This window comes from Syngnathus typhle, linkage group LG1 (assembly GCF_033458585.1).
Source record: "Syngnathus typhle isolate RoL2023-S1 ecotype Sweden linkage group LG1, RoL_Styp_1.0, whole genome shotgun sequence".
Lineage (NCBI taxonomy): Eukaryota > Metazoa > Chordata > Actinopteri > Syngnathiformes > Syngnathidae > Syngnathus > Syngnathus typhle.
In genome coordinates this window covers 22,002,092-22,019,867 of record NC_083738.1, presented here as the reverse complement: position 1 = coordinate 22,019,867, position 17,776 = coordinate 22,002,092, and the positions used below count along the sequence as shown (strand labels likewise).

Here is a 17,776-nt window from a genome sequence, read left to right as displayed (position 1 = left end):
ATAATGCACTCGTGAGCGATTGGCACAGTTATTGTTTAAACTACAACTCCCAGCGTGCACCATAATAGTTTTTTACTTGGGAAATGTTGTTTTTCACGTAGTGTGTGTGTGTGTGTGTGTGTGTGTGTGTGTGTGTGTGTGTAGTATTTTCGGGAATCACGGTCATGGGATACGGTTTTACACAAGATGATGATGATGATGATGATGATGATGAAGTGAGAGGATTCACCGTAACGGAAGAACTGTCAAAATAACTCCAAAAAATAAGTGATTTTTATTTCTTGAATCATGACAAATTACTGTGATATAAAACTGATCAGGGCGGCTCGGTGGCGCACTTGGGTAGCACGTCCGCCTCACAGTTAGGAGGGTGCGGGTTCGATTCCACCTCCGGCCCTCCCTGTGTGGAGTTTGCATGTTCTCCCCGGGCCCGCGTGGGTTTTCTCCGGGCACTCCGGTTTCCTCCCACATCCCAAAAACATGCTTGGTAGGCTGATTGAACACTCCAAATTGTCCCTAGGTGTGAGTGTGAGTGCAAATGGTTGTTTGTCTCTGTGTGCCCTGCGATTGGCTGGCAACCGGTTCAGGGTGTCCCCCGCCTACTGCCCGATGACGGCTGGGATAGGCTCCAGCACGCCCGCGACCCCAGTGGGGACTAAGCGGTACAGAAAATGGATGGATGGATGGATGGATAAAACTGATCAGTTTTCCTGTGCGGCTCTTGTAAATGAATGTAAGGAACATGCAAAACTGTAAAACAAAACAGAAAAACGTGAACACAATTATGTTACTCCACGTTAGCACTAAAATATGAACAAGAAAAGTAAATCAGTCAACAAAAATGCTGATTGATTACAGGGAAAATAAAGTACAAAAAGGGCATAGAAAGTGACATGTCCTACTGAACCAGAAAAAAAGACACTATAGTCACAATAACAGAATGACATTTTATTTGTTAGATTAGAAAAATGTGTAAGCAAAAATACTTTTTACATGATTTTCCACTACTAGTGCCACTTTTGGCCTACTAGTATTCAATCAAACCTTATTAGTAAACTACCGTCTTGCACTATTAAAACCACTTGGTGTAACTAGTGACCTGTAGCCCGGATCCGTTATCGAGGATTTTGACTATACGTCATCCAGCTCTAGGTCTATGTAGTACCATACTGTTTGTCCTCGGACAATTTTGACGTACTAGTAGTACTGAGCCACTGAGGGGCTTACTTCATTTTTGTCATTTTGCAGGAAATTTAAACATGTAAAAGTGTTTGGAAAACACTTATAAGTGTCTCAAAACATTTGTCTACTGTACTTGGTGCATTGATCAAGTGCTTAAAATCAAGTGATGCAGACTAGTAGTACCCATATCAGAAAAAGCTACAAGTTTGCAATCATTGGGCAGTGATGTTGTCACCTATAAGAATACAACAAAGACTCAGATGGCTATTGATATCCGCTCCCTGCTAAATCCAGCAGCGAGCCGGCCGCCTCCTGCGCCTCGGCGTCCAGCTGCAGAATCTCCACCGTCTCCAGGTCCAGCTCAGTGTCGTCGGGCAAGACCAGATACTGGTACTCGGGGGACTGGTAGTAGTGCAGCTCGATGTAGCCGCTGTCGCCCAGTGGGTCTTTGTCCAAATCCCCGCCCAGATCCTCCGCTTGGTATTCCACTGGCTCGATGGCCACCAACTCCTCGTGCTCCGGTGTCAAGGGGAAATCCGGGTGGTCGGAGAAAGCGGGATTATCCTGGCTGGGGCTGTGGGGCGACGGCAGCGACAGCATCAGGGTGTGAGGGAGGCAATCTGGAAGGGACAAAAGACCGCAGCCTGCATACATTATTATATTCATACATACAGACATAACTTACACATATATAAATACAAATTGGAAATACATGCTACAGGATAGTAGCAAAGCTCTACACGACTTTAGTCCAAATCAAATTCCTCCTCCTAACCTTAACTCCCGCTTACTTGACATCACGATGCTGAAGGATATCAGCAGAGCACTACTTTTGTCTCAACTAAACCTCTCAACTGACTTCATTTGAGTTCCTTGACAAGATGTCATTAGATAGCTAGGAAGCACTATTTTCATCCAAATAAAACAGATTCAATTTACTTGATCATTTCTTTGACAGATGAGCACAAAAATGACAAACGGTGCTATTTTCCTTTGCAAATAACTGGGTCATATGAAGAAATTGCGCAAGTATAAATTTGTGAAAACTTCACTTCAAATCTTACGGGTTCACTTTTGCTTTAAAAAACAAAACAAAAACAAAGCGTTCCATGTTTTTATGTAACCAAGATTCCAGCAGATGGTGGCAAAAACAACAAATAGGTGAGTTTGTCAGAATATAGGCGAACAGGTTACCAAAAATATGAACCATAATCAAATAGACAAAACTATGTGAATGAGGACCCGTGACTATGTGGGGTTCAATAATGCCACAAGATGACGCTAAAGCAATGTTGTTTTTTTAAATCATTATTACCCTAGGCTTTCAGCTAAAATGGTAAAATAAAAAAACATTTGGGGATATTTACCACAATACTTGATTATTTCAATCAATTACATTGGCGCACAAGAGGCACATTTCGCAGAGAAAAGTGGACATTATTTGTAAAGAAGCTCTTGATGAGCCCATATGGAGGTCCGCATGTCAAAGGCGCTCAACATTAAGGAGCCTATTGGCTCGTTACCACGGAAATAGAAGGTTGTAGCCATGGTAACAGAAGGCAAACACAGGAACAATGTCGGTGACATGCTGAGAACGTCGGAGAGAGGCTGAAAAGGCGGCGGCAGTAAAAGTGACAGCAAGCGCTGTTACACCGCTGATAAAATATCCTATAGGCTCAAATTCATAAAGGCTCACAGGCGGGTGACTGGGTTTAAGTTGACTCATTACCCGCGGCGGGTGGGCGGGACCAGCAAGGCCCTACTAGAAGCCCTTAACTACAATTACAACCTACATTCTGACATTTGTTCCATTAAACCATATTTATTCATTAGATTGAAGCATTTCTATTGGACGAACTGCTTCCGGTACGCAATATATTTTTCTCCAATAAGATTTAACCCTCTGTGTATTGTCATGTCAACTTAATCTGCCCATGGACTTCACAGCGTATTTTAATTTTAATAAACAATTTGGTTTAATCACATTTCGATCTTGGCCTCACTATGTTCGTAAAAGTATTGTGAATTTTTTTATTAGATTGTATTTTTCCCTCCTTGACTTGTTTTCTTTTTGGGTACTAACCTGACATTTCCATGGAGTCGCACACTACAGACACGCCATAGTCCACGCCTTCCAACCTGGAATCCAATTTAAAAACATATCAGGTCAAAGCCCAACAATGGAGATGGTTAAATATTCATCTTAGAGGTTGGTCACAAATTGTACTCAGGAAAGAGTTTTGTTACTTTAGAATAGGATTCAAATAAGAGTAGAAAAAGAATTACTTGACTAATAGTAAATATAATTGAGCTATTTTTGTCACTTTCAAGGTAATTGAAGAAAACCCACACCCTCTTAACTGTGAGGTGAGTGTCCTAATCAATGTGCAACAATGCCACCCTATGAAATAAATAAATAAATAAATAAATAAATAAATAAATAAATAAATAAATAAATAAATAAATAAATAAATAAATAAATAAATAAATAAATAAATAAATAAAATGTTTACAGTATATTTAATTTTATCAGGTCAGTAAAGTTATGAATAGTTACACAACTTTACACACACACACACACACACACAGGTGACTTTTACTGTCCAATAACTGGACCAATTTACATTACCATGATGATGACTCCCATATGACTCTTGCAAAACATCTCAGAAAAAAAGCCAGTGTGTCTGAATGTCGTTTTTCATATTTTATCAATTTTATGCTATGTGGACTGTTTGAATTTAGACCACAATAACTCCAAACCCTTTTTTCCCTAATCCCCATTTTTTCATCTTTCTGGCATCCTTAATTATACTAACAAAAATGACACAAATGGGGTTATTTTAGTTTTGTTCACAGTGGTTTGATTATACCAATAGATGAAATTTCAACAAATGAAATGGAAGAAATGTGTCGGACAAATGATGAAAGTGTGATTGCTCTTACAAGGCAGGTTTGCTTATGAGGCTGCTGCTGTTGCTGTGGTAGGCGTGCGTCTTCCGAAGAACTTCCAACAGCGACGTTCGATGATCTGGATTCACGCGCCACAGAGATCCTTTCCCTGCCGACTGAAAACAACCGCACAAGAGTAGAATAAGTGGAATTTCCCTGTGTGGGACAAACAAAGGAATATTTGATCATTTAAAAGCCCGCTACATAGATATACATTTGATCCTGACCAAAAGCATGTTTTACATTACCTGCAAGTAACAGGTCATTATTACACAATAGAAAAAGTTTGGGTCCAAAAATCAAACCTTGTGGCAATCCGTAATTGATGTTTTGATTTTGTATTACTTATAAGAATAAAATCACTGATCACTGCAATAATGCCAAAAGTCAATTACTAATTTTGATGGGTAAAGATGATGAGACAGTCACGGCATGAATTAAAAGTTGTGTCTCAATGCATCACGATAGATTTAGTTCTGCAGGTAAGACGTGGGTGTTATTGCACTGCACCTACCTGACTTTTGTCCCTATCCATGCGGCAGAAGCTCTTGCTCAAGGACAGATTGTGCCTGACCGAGTTCCTCCACCCTGCGCTGGCCGTCTTGTAGTAGGGAAACTTGTCCACAATCCAGCCGTAAATGTCCTTCACCGGCAGCCTCTTGTCCGTTGAGTCCTCTATGGCCATGAAAATCAGGCTACTGAAGGAGTACGGCGGCTTGGCTGAAGCGGGGTCCCGTATGGATTCCTCCCGGGTCTGAGGCAGCGTCACTTTAGGAATCGGCTGGAGTGGGAGAAGGTTGCCCCGTTGGTGTAACCAGCTGAGGCACGTCAGGTCATCCTGGTCCCACGTGCCCGGGGGACACTCCAGATGTTGGGACACCATGCATTTAGAAAGCGGGGAGCAGTAGGAGGAGGAGGAAGAAGAGGAGGAAGATGGGAGCGACTCAGCTGTGGTCGGTGACGGCGGGAAGGAGATGGGTGACAGGGGAAGGGAAGTCATGTGGCAAGAGGAGGAGAAAGGGCCCCCAAAAGCAGCAGGACAAGGGCATAATGGCGCCAGGGTGTGGCACAGGTTCTCCATCATTCACGACGACCTCTGGGGGGGGAAAAATGCCACTGGGAAAAAATGTGGGCTAATTCCATTTCTGACATGATCAATAAATCCTGGTCTAAATAAAGGTTTGGTACTCAATTTGGGATATTGGGGAAGTCCAGTATTGCTCTCAGCACTTTTCCTGATTTTTATTACCAACATTTAACAAAGTGACATTCAGAGACTATTATGTCGCACTTTCTGAAAAAGTGAGAGTTAATAGTCGTAATAATCTTCATAGTAATATTTTCCTTCTATGAAAATAGCTCCCTAATTCAAATAAAAGTGTAATCCAAATCCAAATAATTATATTCAACTCTAAGGAAAACTACTATTTTTGTAAAACTATCCAAATGAAGTAATCATTACTGTACAAAACACTAGCATTAAACACATAAATGCTAATCGCTAGGCTGTGTGACCATGGAGTTTGCCATTGTATATTAGCATTCACATTGTGGAAGCTATATTACGACTGAATGCAAACTATGTAATTGATTTTGTTTATTTTGCAAAGGAGTTAACGCAACCAAAATCAAAGAGACGACAAAAGGGCCACAGTTCTCACAAGATATACACTCACAAATAATACACACTCATGTGTAATTTGTGAGGTTTTTTTTTTTGGTGGGTGTTTTAAATATTGATGGGTAAAGAAAGAATGGGCACAGGGAAAAAAATCATTTTCTCATTCAGGGTCAAAGACGTGGAGGCTATCTGTTAAAGTGGCTGTCAAGACACACACTCACACATTTTTTTCCATCCATTGTATTTATGCAACTCCTACTAAAATGTAGCACTTGCATGTAATACGACATAATTGAGTTGGTCAAAATAGTTTTTATTAAATATATGGAGTTAGATCTGCGTTACAGACTTTTCAAAAATCTCAGACAAAAGAAAATGTATATAAAAGCTACATTATATTTTGGTCGGGTGGCGGTCTGGAGACTGATTATTGCGCCTCGATTCAGTTGGTAGTTATCCATTTGCTTCAGCCTCACGACTGATGTGCATCCACTAGAACGTTCATAGTCCGTCCGATGTTCATGGCAGTCTCGGGAACACGCGCCATGTGCTGGGCACACTCAAAACTAACGTAATCGGGCACGAGAGTGCGTGTGCGTTACAGAACCCACTGCGCGCCTTCAAGGCGCAGAGTGGTTCAAATGGCAAAACGCACCGCAATCTAAACTTTCCATTCTCTCTGTGTAGGTAAGAATTTGAAGCCGCCCTTTTGCTCTCAGGCGAGCCACTCGACTTTGCTTTATTAGTGTGTGCAGAATAAAATAAAATGATATATAACTCACTAGAGTGCCGTCAAGTTCCCTCTTCGTCGGCTTCAAGGTGGATTTTGAAGACCTGAAACTTGGAGCCGCAACACGTCTGCCTCGCTCTCCGTCACTCGCTCCGTGTGCGTTGACTTTAGGTTGCCATGGAAACCGAAAAGGACGCTTTGCAGCCGGCGCGTGGACGGCTGGCAGGCGTGCGCGCTCCCGACTACAACGCTCAACGTCACAAAAGACAGGAACATGATACAAAGTTGCCATCTAGCTTTAACTATGATACTAGTTAGACTGTGTGAAATGAAATATCTTACTAGTAGGACATACGTTTATGTTGGGGCTGGAAGAGCTAGCTGCCCATATTTGATGTGAATGCTTGTTTGTACTGTATATGACTCCTGCGATTGGCTGGCGACCAATCCAAGAGAGGTACCTCTCATTAAAGGTCAGCTGGGATAGCCCCACTCGTGACCCTCTACAGGCAGAATGGAAAGAAGTAGGGGGGAAAAAAGTGTTTTAACAGTACTGAGATCAAACGGAATTCGAATAGTTTTTTTTTAGTATCCACGAATGACCTCTCACCGCACCAAAAAGGATTTCGGATTTTTATAGATGCCTCAAGATGGCAGCAGTAAAGCACTACATGAAGCTGCCCAGTTTATGAAAATCAATCCTTTAACACCAAGATGCCACAAGATCGTGCCAAAGAGGATCAATCAGTTATTCAGCCGGAGAACATAAACAGTGAATAGGTGAAATTTTCAGCAACGAACAGTATAAGTTGACTTCCTCGAAAAATCCGTGATGATCAAATCTGATGTGCTCGGGATCCCTGAACTGTCACTCGGCTAAAGAGTCGAGTTGAAACAAAAATACAGTCAGCATTTCATGTGGATCCACTGAACAAGAGTCCACAATGGCCCACAATTGAATACACAAAGTTGAATACATTTCTTTTCTACAAAAAATCCAGAGTGTCATGCTATATTTATATTTCAGATCAATAAAAATCCAGAAAATGATTGGGAAATGGTGACATCATCATACCAAAATTTATGGAAAGCTCATTCCACATTATTGATGTATCTCGAGCAGGATTCAGTGTCACATTTGGATTACCAGTCAGTAAATAAATCGTACTGGTTAACTCCTGTGCAGATTGAGTAACACTACTCGGTCCAACTCGTAGTTCTGTTTCACATGCTAGTAGCCTCCTCATCAAGGATGACAAATGCAAACGCGGCCGTGCGTGAAGTATTTATCACATATCCTTCAAATCTGGGTTTAAGGAACTGCTACGCTCTTTATCCTGTGCGGTATTACAATTTTGCGGAGTAACGTCTATCCCGCACGATTAGTCCAACTTTTAGCCGTCTAATACACAATTAAACCTCGATACTAAACTACTGTGGTATACTATTATCATCTCTAGGCATGTGTCACATACTAGTCAACGTCTGAACCCATCTATTCATCCATTCGTTAGTATCCTCAAAATACCATCTATTCGTTTCTTTTTTTTTTTTTACTGATATGCAGTAGTTTACTAGTGCAATAGTAGAACGATATGCCTAACTAGAATTGTTTTTTCAATTCCACGACATTTCTGCATACTAGTCTGACAACTCTGGCGTACTTCTAGGACAACGAGGTTACTCGTGATCCGAAACTGTGCACAAAATGGCATCTGGTCAGGCAAAGCAGTCGACCATCCATTTAGTACTATATTAGATGGCCAAACATTGCCCTAGGAGTGGGAGGAGATCTAATGAGACGGTTTATGAAGGATATGGGATAAATGACAGAAAAGAGTTTTACTTTTGACAAAGGAAACGAGTTGAATCCAATGATGAAACCAAGCTCTTAATTTGGCAGCCCTTGTTTTAACGAAAAATGTAACGACGGCAGAAAATGAGCTTTTGTCAAAATCACGGCACACTGAAGTATTTTATACGTTTCACACGATTTGGTTAACTCAAACACACAAGTTTCCTTTTTACAACTGTTTTGCTAGCTCAACGCGCGCGTACAAAACTCAGCGCGTGGAGAAAGCGGCGAGCACACAGTCACACACGTGCGCTAAAGCACTTGGACGAGCCCGCTCGCGTCAACGCCTCACAGTCACCTGACCAGGTGAGAGGTTAACCAGTAAATGATGATGGGCTGAAAGAGGGCGGTCACCATGGTGATGTACATGCGCACTTGGGGTTTGGCGCTGGTGTTGGTGGACATGGAGTCCGACGTCAGCGACGTCAGGATCTTCATTTTCAGGGAACGCACCTGCACACATTTCACAGTTTCATGACACGTTCGTTTTATTAGGTACACCAGTGCACTAACTACAGTGGTACCTTAACTTAAAGGGGAACATATGCACTGGCAACTCTTCTTGCCCACAAGTGAGAGAATTACAGGACTGTCATTGCGCCATTACCTTGAGTTGCACCATATTGAACTTGAACTCCCTTGTAGATCAATTCTTAGCTCACAGCAAAATCACAAAGAAATAAACAAATAGCAAAGGATTGTAGCAAGAAAATCTCAGGAGGTTTTAGCCCTTGTAAGGTACCACCGATTTCTTTATGTGAAGAGACTGAATGCTTACAATGAAGAACATAAGGGCACAAGAGGACCAGGCTAGCGCCACAAAGTAGCCGTCGCTGCCAAACAGCAAGCCGCAGAGCACGGTGAAGATCATTCTGGGGAAAGTATATCAATGTTTAGTAGCCCATAGATCACAAGAGGGACAGAGATATTGGCATACGACTTCTTGCCGTTACCATCAAACCATTCCAGTCGACCACCCGAAATATAATTAAATATTGCTAATTGCTCTGAAAAAAAACACTACATCAGCAACCCGAAACCAAGCAATAGCTTTTTTTTTTTTTTTGCACATACAAAATCCCATAAATTGCTTAAAATGATCCAGACACCAGTGATTTTATTTTTAATAGTCTAGCTGTAGAAACGGAACTCGGACATACACCAAAGACGAGTATTTCCATAATATTTACCCGACATATTTGTATCCGCTGTAGGCAAGAAGGTCAAAAGTGGAGAGGTCGCTGTGTACTGTCAGCAAGTACAAACTGAGGAGCATCACCAAGACCTCAATGATGACCCACACCAAGGCGGTGCTGGCGCAGAGTCCTAGCACCTCGGGACTGAACCTTAACCACAAGTCAATTCAACGCATCAACACGCTAGAAGGTGAGGAACTACAAAAAAAAAAAAAGAAAAGAAGAACTTCTTACCTTTTCTGAATGCCAAGGGCCATTCCAGCCAGTAAAATGTAGGTAATGAAAGCCATTGCTAGAACCGCAAAACGGGGCACAAGTCATTAAAACATCCCAAGCTGGTTCTGATGGTGAGTACATGTCCAACATTTCGAGAGCTCCCCCAACCACTTGGTCTTTGTATAGAAAAAAATTACATTCTCAACTACCAGGAGACCTCCAGCCGGGCGCCACCAGACCATACCTACACAGAATGTTTATATTGTGACCTATAACTTAACAAAATGTACAATTTCACACGTACCTGCAGCTAAAAAGTGAAGCGTGGAGAGTCTTTGACTAAATGACCAAACAAACTCAGTGAATGGGGTGCCGACTACCAAGAGCCTTTCAAATATTCAGTCTCGCTTCACTGTTTACTGTTAAATGTTTTCCCTCTGCAAGTGGTATGTGTGTGAGGGTTGAGAACTAATTTGTTCATTTAAATTTCAATGTGCAAATTCAAATTGGCTTCTTCATGCTGGCTTACTTGGTATGTAAAGATCAGGTGCGTTGACGTCTTGTCTTGGGGTTAGCGGAGTGTCTCGATGGTAGCGAACTTCCCAATCCTAGTAGAAGTCACCAACTCAATTTAAAACGTGAGCATACCAAATTGGATATTCATTGCTACCTACAGTAAGTAGCAGCAAAGATTAGATTTATGGGGGGGGGGGGTTAAAAAAGTTTCAAGCGATTTAGTGCCCTTCCAAGTTTACTGTCGATGTAATAAAGAAAACCAAAAGATTTACACCTTGTCCATTTATGACAACCTAAGAATGTTGCCTTAAGAATGGTTGGCTATCTTAACGCCTACAATAAATGGCATCTATGTTGCCATGCTACAACTCTTTAATTGACTAAATTAAAAAAATGGAGCAGCAACACATGCAGACCAACAGTGTAACACAACTTGCATCGTTACCGTTTGTGAGAAGTTGAGAGCTGTCAATCAAGAGTGTATCCACCGGACCTTATTATGTAATACTCCAAGGTTCAAACTATCTCTTTGGGGCTCAATAAAGCCTCACAAAATATTATTGAGGAACAGCTACTCATATCATTGTCTGATTACCTGATGCGTGTAAGGGAACATGAGGATCATGAGTTTCTTCAGCACGTATCTCGTGTCCACAGCAAAGAAATATTTCAGCTTGTTTACAGACATAAATCTGCTAATCTGAAAGTCAGAGGAAGTGCAATCGTCAGATGTACATGACCACTTGCCAGAATTAAATACTGAGTGAACACTTTGAATCCCACCTCTTTGTTAACCATGTCCTTGCCTTGGTTGGCCAAGGACGACCCGTACATGACTGCGGCGTTGGCCATGGGATCGGCAAACAAGTTGGTGGCTCCCGCTTGCATGTCGCTCGGGGGCCCCGCCATGTTGTAGCCTGGAGTGTAATAGCCCTGAGTGTTCATCCCTGAGGTGCTGGTGTCATCGAACAACATGGACTCGGCGCCCGTAGGAGTGCCGCGGCCCCTCTGTTTACCTGAGGGAGCAATTGTAGACCACCTCAAACTTGTTGTGTGACAAAGGCTGTAAAGATTTGATCTCAACTAAAAATATAGGCATGTATTGTTTCATGGTTTACACTTCCTCACCGAATATTATTTTGAATACAAAGTTGCATGTTTGAAGTTGCATGTTTTCTCGTTAAAAATTCTGCTGCATATACTGTACTGAGGTGATTTGGGTTTTGCCATGGCATCACTTCAGTATCAGCATTGAGGGGCTTTATACAATTAGACATTAAATGAGAATTTTGGTAGGGAGAAAACAGTAGCAGGATCTTTGTTTTAATAAGGTGTGGCCTAGTAAGTGACATCAGTACTAGCATCTTTAGTCCATTTAGCTAGTTAGTCTGCGTGCGAGTGTCTGGACATGAGTTGTGGTCAACAGCAGGTCCAAACACTCAAAATTCACAAGTGAATTTGAGCTATGAATTACCATTCTGTAACTCTTCCAGTCTCTATGTTGCAACACCCTTTCCTTGACTAATATCCTGCTTGAAGACTTGCAATTGAGTACTTGTTCATTAGTTAGGACTCTTCATGATGTGATGCCATCAAAATGTGAACAGCCTGATGAAAGTGACTGTTTTAATAAAGTAATTGAACAATGAGATTTATTATGCAGGGATCAATCACCTGTTGTAAATTTTGCCATTCAGTTGTTTGTAGTTCAATGAAAATGTGCTGCGTTCTGAAATGTCACTCGGCAGCCAAATACTGAAACCAAGTGTGGTTAACTGGTACAAAATTGCAGTTTACGTTTGTATGCGAGTGTAATTCATGTGGCTCACGCGTGTATTGTGACTTGAGTGGATCTATCAACTGTTATGGACCGTTATGGAAGTAATTGCTTTGAATAATTGACAGTTCTTAAAAAAAATACATGATTCGTTTGAAACAACATTGGTGACTCACGGTGCACTTACTTGCTCGGTATCCGTGATGTGGCAAATCCATTGCAAATTCTGGCTGACGTTAGCTTAAAAAAAAAAAAAACAGTGACACTTCAGACAATGCGTGCAAACACAATAATAAACTCATACGCAGTAAGTAAGGATACATGTCATAGCGGTACAATTATAATTGCTGTGTTAAATGCTAATACTTTAGCTACAAACTTTAACACATACTGCTTGCTATCGAAGCACAGCTGGTAAGTTAAGAGTGAGAATGCGGCGCTCCACAACAAAACAATTTAGCAGAACTACAAATGTCTAATCCAAACTGCGCAATAATTGCCCCGATAATCAACATAATAAAATAAAATAAAAATACGAAAAGGAACTTACCTAGCCCGCTAACGTTAGGTAGCTAGCTACGTGGATCTTCAGATGACCCCGCTCACTCGCTACGATTGGTTTACGTCACGGTGCCTGCGTGGCAATGCACGCACGTACGTACAAACGTAACAAACAAAAAGTACGTACGTAAACTGCGTAGCGCCGTTTGAGGCGCGGCTCAGTGGTGTGGACTTAACTGTTTTACTCTGCCCGCAAATTTCTTCCCCTTTCCTATCTTTTTAAAAACTGTTTCCGTGGTGGCACTGTTTTATGACTTCACATAAAATCCACATACTGTTCCATATTGCAAATTACGCCCTCTGCTGGGGACATGTGGAACAGCGCACAATTCACTCATTTCTATGTGGAGGTTGATTTTTGACCACAACTTTTGAACACAGCGGCCTAGAACAGGGATGGATAATTCCGGTCCTCGAAGATAATTGCAGATAATAAGCAATGTCTGAAGAAGCTGGATAACAATTCTGATCATTTGAATCAGGTCTGTTGCAGCAGGGAGACCTACAAAACATAAAGGACACTGGCCCTTGAGGACCTGAATTGCCCACCCATGACATAGCCGTTGTCCACGTGTTTGTGAACAGCTGGTGATGAGAATGGAGCTTCCTTTGTCACCTCTTTCGCCGTTCCTTGTCTTCAGTCCCGATAATTATGCACACCTTGCTATGGGGTGTTGACCTCCTTAAAGTTAAAGTCCCAATGATCGTCACACACACATCTGGGTGTGGTGAAATTTGTCCTCTGCATTTAACCCATTCCCGTGAGATCTTGGAGAGGGGAGCAGTGAGCAGCAGCGGTCCGGCGGCCAGGAATCATTTGGTGATCTAACCCCCAATTCCAACCTTTAATGCTGAGTGCCAAGCAGGGAGGAAATGGGCCTTATTTTTATAGTCTTTGGTATGACCCGGCCAGGGTTTGAACAACCTTCCAGTCTCAGGGCGGACACTCTACCACTAGGCCACTGAGCTGGTCTAAGACCGCACCCTCCCTCATTACACAAATACACTTCACTTGATATGCTTGAAACCAACAAGCATTCAAGTTTAAACAATCTGATGTTGGAAAATACACATGAAAATGGTAATATGGTCAAAATGCTCACTAATCCAAGAATTGTGCACACGGCGTATGTTCGAGTCTGTTATGGGATATTACATTAACTTGTTGTGGGTTGGCATTCTGCGAAGGGGGGGTGAACCTGATGGTATGTAACCTAATGTCACAGTACAAGAGTGTGACATGACTGCCGTAAAACAGTTGGCAAATTACTTTTGTCCAACTGTCCAGCCAGCCAGCCAGCCTCATTTCAATAAAACTAGCAATTGTATTTTAAATGAGGCGTAGAAGTTTGCTTTGATCATGTAAAGCGATGAAATGATTTGTTTGCAGAGCTTAGAAGACATTTAGCGGCGGCAGATACCATGTGGAAAATGGACAGAAAAGCTGACGTGGCGGTCAAAGAAAGGGCGCGCGAAGAAACAACGGATTGATCCGAAAACAAATAGACATGTAACTCAAGTGAAAACGAAGCTATGGCTCAATCGATTGCTAGCTCGCTCGCCTGGTGATTTCGCCAGGTTGCTCTGGATCTGAGTGTGCTCACGTCGGTTGTGAGGAACCTTGCACTCGACCAGTCTGTTCACATCCCAAAATGTTGTGAAGCACAAATACACAATCATTTGCCAAGCGCGCATCAAACTGGTCACCCCTTTGCATCTCTGGGCAGCCGAGAGGCAGCTGTCACTCAAGTGCAATTGCAAAACGCTGGCGAGCTCCAAACGTCTTTGTACTGTGATATTTACGTGAAGACATGAAGCGAACCAATTGTGTGCGTGCCATTATCTCGGACGCATTCCTCGGTGACTCCTGCGGCAACCGTGAGAGTGGATATTTGCAATCTATCACTTTGCCAACAGCAGTCGTGAATATGATGCAACATTGGCGTAAGGAAAATACAAAAACCGCTTGCAGGTGGTTGAAGGGGGGTGGAGGGAGGTCGAGGGCTTCAGCTTTGCCTTTGTCCTCTGATGCAAAGGAGCAGGCCTGTCAAAGGTGCGGACCGCGGGCCAGATCACAAAGTGATGTTTGAAGGCTTTGAATTGTGACGATGTCGCTGCTCAACCCGGGGACAAAAGGTCATTCATTATGATTGTGATTCCAGACGTTTCCATTGCAAAGTTGCTTGCCAAAATATAAAAATGTAAAATAAAAAAGTAAATAATGTAATTGATTTCATTTTTGTTTGATTTATTTTCAATCCACTTCAAAGAATTTGTGCCAATACTGGCTTTGTGGGTTAGGGAGCAGCTACCAGCCTCCTGCTACCTCTGGAGGAACTATAACAGAGTATACTCAAGCATGATTTTTTTTTTTTTTAGATCAATTAAAAATAATTAAAATAATCGTAAACATTCATTCATTCAGTCATTCATAATCCACTTGAAAGAATGCGTGCCAATACCGATTTTATGTTATGCAACCGCTGGACGAACTATAAGAGACTAAACTCAAGCAGATCGATGGGAAGACAGGTAGAATCGTCATCATTTTAAGCCGACTCCAAAACAAGCGTGGCGCGCCATTTCGCACATTTGGCTGACTCATTTGCCTGTTTTGTCTTGAACTATTTGACTGATGGCGGACGGCAGTCATAAAGTTGGTCGCCTTGAGACAACTTGCAAGTCTTCACAGACGCTTTGACATCAAGCTAAGCGCGCGTGGGCTCCGCGTGTCAAAGCGGCGTGACGTCACGCACGTTGCGACTAGTAGGGAGCGCTCGCGTCCGATCGTCACTTGATTCGCTTGTTGAGTCGGAGCAGCCAGCCAGCCAGCCAGCCAGCCAGCCAGCCAGCCAGCCAGCCAGCCAGCCAGCCAGCCAGCCAGCCAGCCAGCCAGCCAGCCAGCCAGCCAGCCAGCCAGCCAGCCAGCCAGCCAGCCAGCCAGCCAGCCAGCCAGCCAGCCAGCCAGCCAGCCAGCCAGCCAGCCAGCCAGCCAGCCAGCCAGCCAGCCAGCCAGCCAGCCAGCCAGCCAGCCAGCCAGCCAGCCAGCCAGCCAGCCAGCCAGCCAGCCAGCCAGCCAGCCAGCCAGCCAGCCAGCCAGCCAGCCAGCCAGCCAGCCAGCCAGCCAGCCAGCCAGCCAGCCAGCCAGCCAGCCAGCCAGCCAGCCAGCCAGCCAGCCAGCCAGCCAGCCAGCCAGCCAGCCAGCCAGCCAGCCAGCCAGCCAGCCAGCCAGCCAGCCAGCCAGCCAGCCAGCCAGCCAGCCAGCCAGCCAGCCAGCCAGCCAGCCAGCCAGCCAGCCAGCCAGCCAGCCAGCCAGCCAGCCAGCCAGCCAGCCAGCCAGCCAGCCAGCCAGCCAGCCAGCCAGCCAGCCAGCCAGCCAGCCAGCCAGCCAGCCAGCCAGCCAGCCAGCCAGCCAGCCAGCCAGCCAGCCAGCCAGCCAGCCAGCCAGCCAGCCAGCCAGCCAGCCAGCCAGCCAGCCAGCCAGCCAGCCAGCCAGCCAGCCAGCCAGCCAGCCAGCCAGCCAGCCAGCCAGCCAGCCAGCCAGCCAGCCAGCCAGCCAGCCAGCCAGCCAGCCAGCCAGCCAGCCAGCCAGCCAGCCAGCCAGCCAGCCAGCCAGCCAGCCAGCCAGCCAGCCAGCCAGCCAGCCAGCCAGCCAGCCAGCCAGCCAGCCAGCCAGCCAGCCAGCCAGCCAGCCAGCCAGCCAGCCAGCCAGCCAGCCAGCCAGCCAGCCAGCCAGCCAGCCAGCCAGCCAGCCAGCCAGCCAGCCAGCCAGCCAGCCAGCCAGCCAGCCAGCCAGCCAGCCAGCCAGCCAGCCAGCCAGCCAGCCAGCCAGCCAGCCAGCCAGCCAGCCAGCCAGCCAGCCAGCCAGCCAGCCAGCCAGCCAGCCAGCCAGCCAGCCAGCCAGCCAGCCAGCCAGCCAGCCAGCCAGCCAGCCAGCCAGCCAGCCAGCCAGCCAGCCAGCCAGCCAGCCAGCCAGCCAGCCAGCCAGCCAGCCAGCCAGCCAGCCAGCCAGCCAGCCAGCCAGCCAGCCAGCCAGCCAGCCAGCCAGCCAGCCAGCCAGCCAGCCAGCCAGCCAGCCAGCCAGCCAGCCAGCCAGCCAGCCAGCCAGCCAGCCAGCCAGCCAGCCAGCCAGCCAGCCAGCCAGCCAGCCAGCCAGCCAGCCAGCCAGCCAGCCAGCCAGCCAGCCAGCCAGCCAGCCAGCCAGCCAGCCAGCCAGCCAGCCAGCCAGCCAGCCAGCCAGCCAGCCAGCCAGCCAGCCAGCCAGCCAGCCAGCCAGCCAGCCAGCCAGCCAGCCAGCCAGCCAGCCAGCCAGCCAGCCAGCCAGCCAGCCAGCCAGCCAGCCAGCCAGCCAGCCAGCCAGCCAGCCAGCCAGCCAGCCAGCCAGCCAGCCAGCCAGCCAGCCAGCCAGCCAGCCAGCCAGCCAGCCAGCCAGCCAGCCAGCCAGCCAGCCAGCCAGCCAGCCAGCCAGCCAGCCAGCCAGCCAGCCAGCCAGCCAGCCAGCCAGCCAGCCAGCCAGCCAGCCAGCCAGCCAGCCAGCCAGCCAGCCAGCCAGCCAGCCAGCCAGCCAGCCAGCCAGCCAGCCAGCCAGCCAGCCAGCCAGCCAGCCAGCCAGCCAGCCAGCCAGCCAGCCAGCCAGCCAGCCAGCCAGCCAGCCAGCCAGCCAGCCAGCCAGCCAGCCAGCCAGCCAGCCAGCCAGCCAGCCAGCCAGCCAGCCAGCCAGCCAGCCAGCCAGCCAGCCAGCCAGCCAGCCAGCCAGCCAGCCAGCCAGCCAGCCAGCCAGCCAGCCAGCCAGCCAGCCAGCCAGCCAGCCAGCCAGCCAGCCAGCCAGCCAGCCAGCCAGCCAGCCAGCCAGCCAGCCAGCCAGCCAGCCAGCCAGCCAGCCAGCCAGCCAGCCAGCCAGCCAGCCAGCCAGCCAGCCAGCCAGCCAGCCAGCCAGCCAGCCAGCCAGCCAGCCAGCCAGCCAGCCAGCCAGCCAGCCAGCCAGCCAGCCAGCCAGCCAGCCAGCCAGCCAGCCAGCCAGCCAGCCAGCCAGCCAGCCAGCCAGCCAGCCAGCCAGCCAGCCAGCCAGCCAGCCAGCCAGCCAGCCAGCCAGCCAGCCAGCCAGCCAGCCAGCCAGCCAGCCAGCCAGCCAGCCAGCCAGCCAGCCAGCCAGCCAGCCAGCCAGCCAGCC

General features: G+C 46.6%; 3 protein-coding genes across 4 annotated transcripts in view; 1 reads left to right on the top strand and 2 right to left on the bottom strand.

The window, feature by feature from the left end:
- lnx2b (ligand of numb-protein X 2b) overlaps positions 1-17,776 on the top strand; it is a 169,028-nt gene that overhangs the window by 243 nt on the left and 151,009 nt on the right. The window lies entirely within an intron of this gene.
- Positions 797-6,953, bottom strand: LOC133157254 (forkhead box protein N2-like). The gene is made up of 5 exons (XM_061283651.1): positions 6,538-6,953; positions 4,649-5,230; positions 4,129-4,250; positions 3,266-3,321; positions 797-1,802 (listed from the first exon to the last, which is right to left on the bottom strand). Exons 2-5 carry the CDS (start codon positions 5,216-5,218, stop codon positions 1,447-1,449), a joined length of 1,104 nt encoding a protein of 367 aa, XP_061139635.1. The 5' UTR covers positions 5,219-5,230; positions 6,538-6,953; the 3' UTR covers positions 797-1,446.
- On the bottom strand, positions 7,105-12,780 carry yif1a (Yip1 interacting factor homolog A (S. cerevisiae)). Of its 2 annotated transcripts, none has more exons than XM_061283668.1 (9): positions 12,596-12,780; positions 12,222-12,285; positions 11,052-11,284; positions 10,864-10,968; positions 10,282-10,360; positions 9,771-9,828; positions 9,531-9,686; positions 9,119-9,212; positions 7,105-8,793 (listed from the first exon to the last, which is right to left on the bottom strand). In XM_061283668.1, exons 3-9 carry the CDS (start codon positions 11,241-11,243, stop codon positions 8,635-8,637), a joined length of 843 nt encoding a protein of 280 aa, XP_061139652.1. In that variant the 5' UTR covers positions 11,244-11,284; positions 12,222-12,285; positions 12,596-12,780; the 3' UTR covers positions 7,105-8,634. The 2 variants fall into 2 exon arrangements, with proteins under 2 accessions (XP_061139652.1, XP_061139646.1); XM_061283662.1 differs by having other exon boundaries at positions 12,233-12,285; positions 12,596-12,771.

Coding starts and splice junctions, on each gene's coding strand:
- LOC133157254 (XM_061283651.1), bottom strand. CDS start 5,218: ATGATGGAGAACCTGTGCCACACCCTGGCGCCATTATGCCCTTGTCCT. Junction 4,251..4,648: donor TGGATAGGGACAAAAGTCAG/GTAGGTGCAGTG, acceptor GGTTGTTTTCAG/TCGGCAGGGAAAGGATCTCT. Junction 3,322..4,128: donor CTCATAAGCAAACCTGCCTT/GTAAGAGCAATC, acceptor ATTGGATTCCAG/GTTGGAAGGCGTGGACTATG.
- yif1a (XM_061283662.1), bottom strand. CDS start 12,263: ATGGATTTGCCACATCACGGATACCGAGCAA. Junction 9,829..10,281: donor ACCTGATCTTTACATACCAA/GTAAGCCAGCAT, acceptor TTGCGGTTCTAG/CAATGGCTTTCATTACCTAC. Junction 8,794..9,118: donor GTGCCCTTATGTTCTTCATT/GTAAGCATTCAG, acceptor AAATGTGTGCAG/GTGCGTTCCCTGAAAATGAA.